This window comes from Sinocyclocheilus rhinocerous, unplaced genomic scaffold (genome assembly GCF_001515625.1).
Source record: "Sinocyclocheilus rhinocerous isolate Xijiao unplaced genomic scaffold, SAMN03320098_v1.1 scaffold642, whole genome shotgun sequence".
NCBI lineage: Eukaryota > Metazoa > Chordata > Actinopteri > Cypriniformes > Cyprinidae > Sinocyclocheilus > Sinocyclocheilus rhinocerous.
Window position 1 is genome coordinate 297,978 of NW_015626390.1, and position 856 is coordinate 298,833.

An 856-nucleotide genomic window follows, 5' to 3' on the forward strand; every position below is an offset into this window, starting at 1 on the left:
GTCTTTGCACCTCCTCTTCCCTTTCTGCCCTTTCTCTGCATGGGAGAGGTGGGTTTCTAATGAGCTCTGATTAATCCAATCACATCTTTTTCTTTTAAATTACCTTTCTACTTAAATCTGTCATCTAAATCATATGTGACATTATTTTTCATGCATATTTGATTATTTTTGTATTTTCATCAAGTTTGGTCAATTTTTTTATTCTTTTGTGAACTCGAATCACGTGCTAATTGCATTGCACTCTACATTGACCTTGCAGAAACTAAATTGACACCCGTCTATAAATACTGTTTATGTCTTATCAGAAGTCGAACCGTCATCTGATATCCATCTGATTACTGCATAAGAAAACACCGGTTACATTTACGGTCACTATTGTGACCAGTGGGATAAAATGTGACCCTGCCTGAGATTTTGCAACTTGCTTCACCTTCCATGAAAACACATAAAATGTAATTTAGCAATGAAATGTGTTTTTCTGAGCAAACGCAGGACTGTTATGTGAGGAGAGTCTCACCTGCAGGCTCCACACTCAAACGTGCCGTTGCCGTTATGACACATGTCACTGTTCTTGATGCCGTGTTTGTGACATTCACACTCGCAGATGAAGTTGAGCAAGATCTCCACCTCCTCAGTGAAGCCCAGGGGCTTGATCTTAATGCTTTCAGGTTTGACTTGTTTGGGGCAGCCTTGAGCCGTGATATTAATGTTGAAGAACTCTGATTAATCCAATTACATATTTTTCTTTTAAATTACCTTTCTACTTAAATCTGTCATCTAAATCATATGTGACATTATTTTTCATGCATATTTGATTATTTTTGTATTTTCATCAAGTTTGGTCAATTTTTTTATT

The 856-nt window shown here is 36.8% G+C and overlaps 1 protein-coding gene across 1 annotated transcript in view; it reads right to left on the reverse strand.

The window, feature by feature from the left end:
- LOC107713907 (integrin beta-1-like) overlaps positions 1-856 on the reverse strand; it is a 39,046-nt gene that overhangs the window by 9,519 nt on the left and 28,671 nt on the right. Inside the window, exon 12 of the mRNA XM_016519559.1 lies at positions 518-661. Coding sequence (XP_016375045.1) covers positions 518-661 — 144 coding nt within the window. The remainder of the gene's footprint in view (positions 1-517; positions 662-856) is intronic.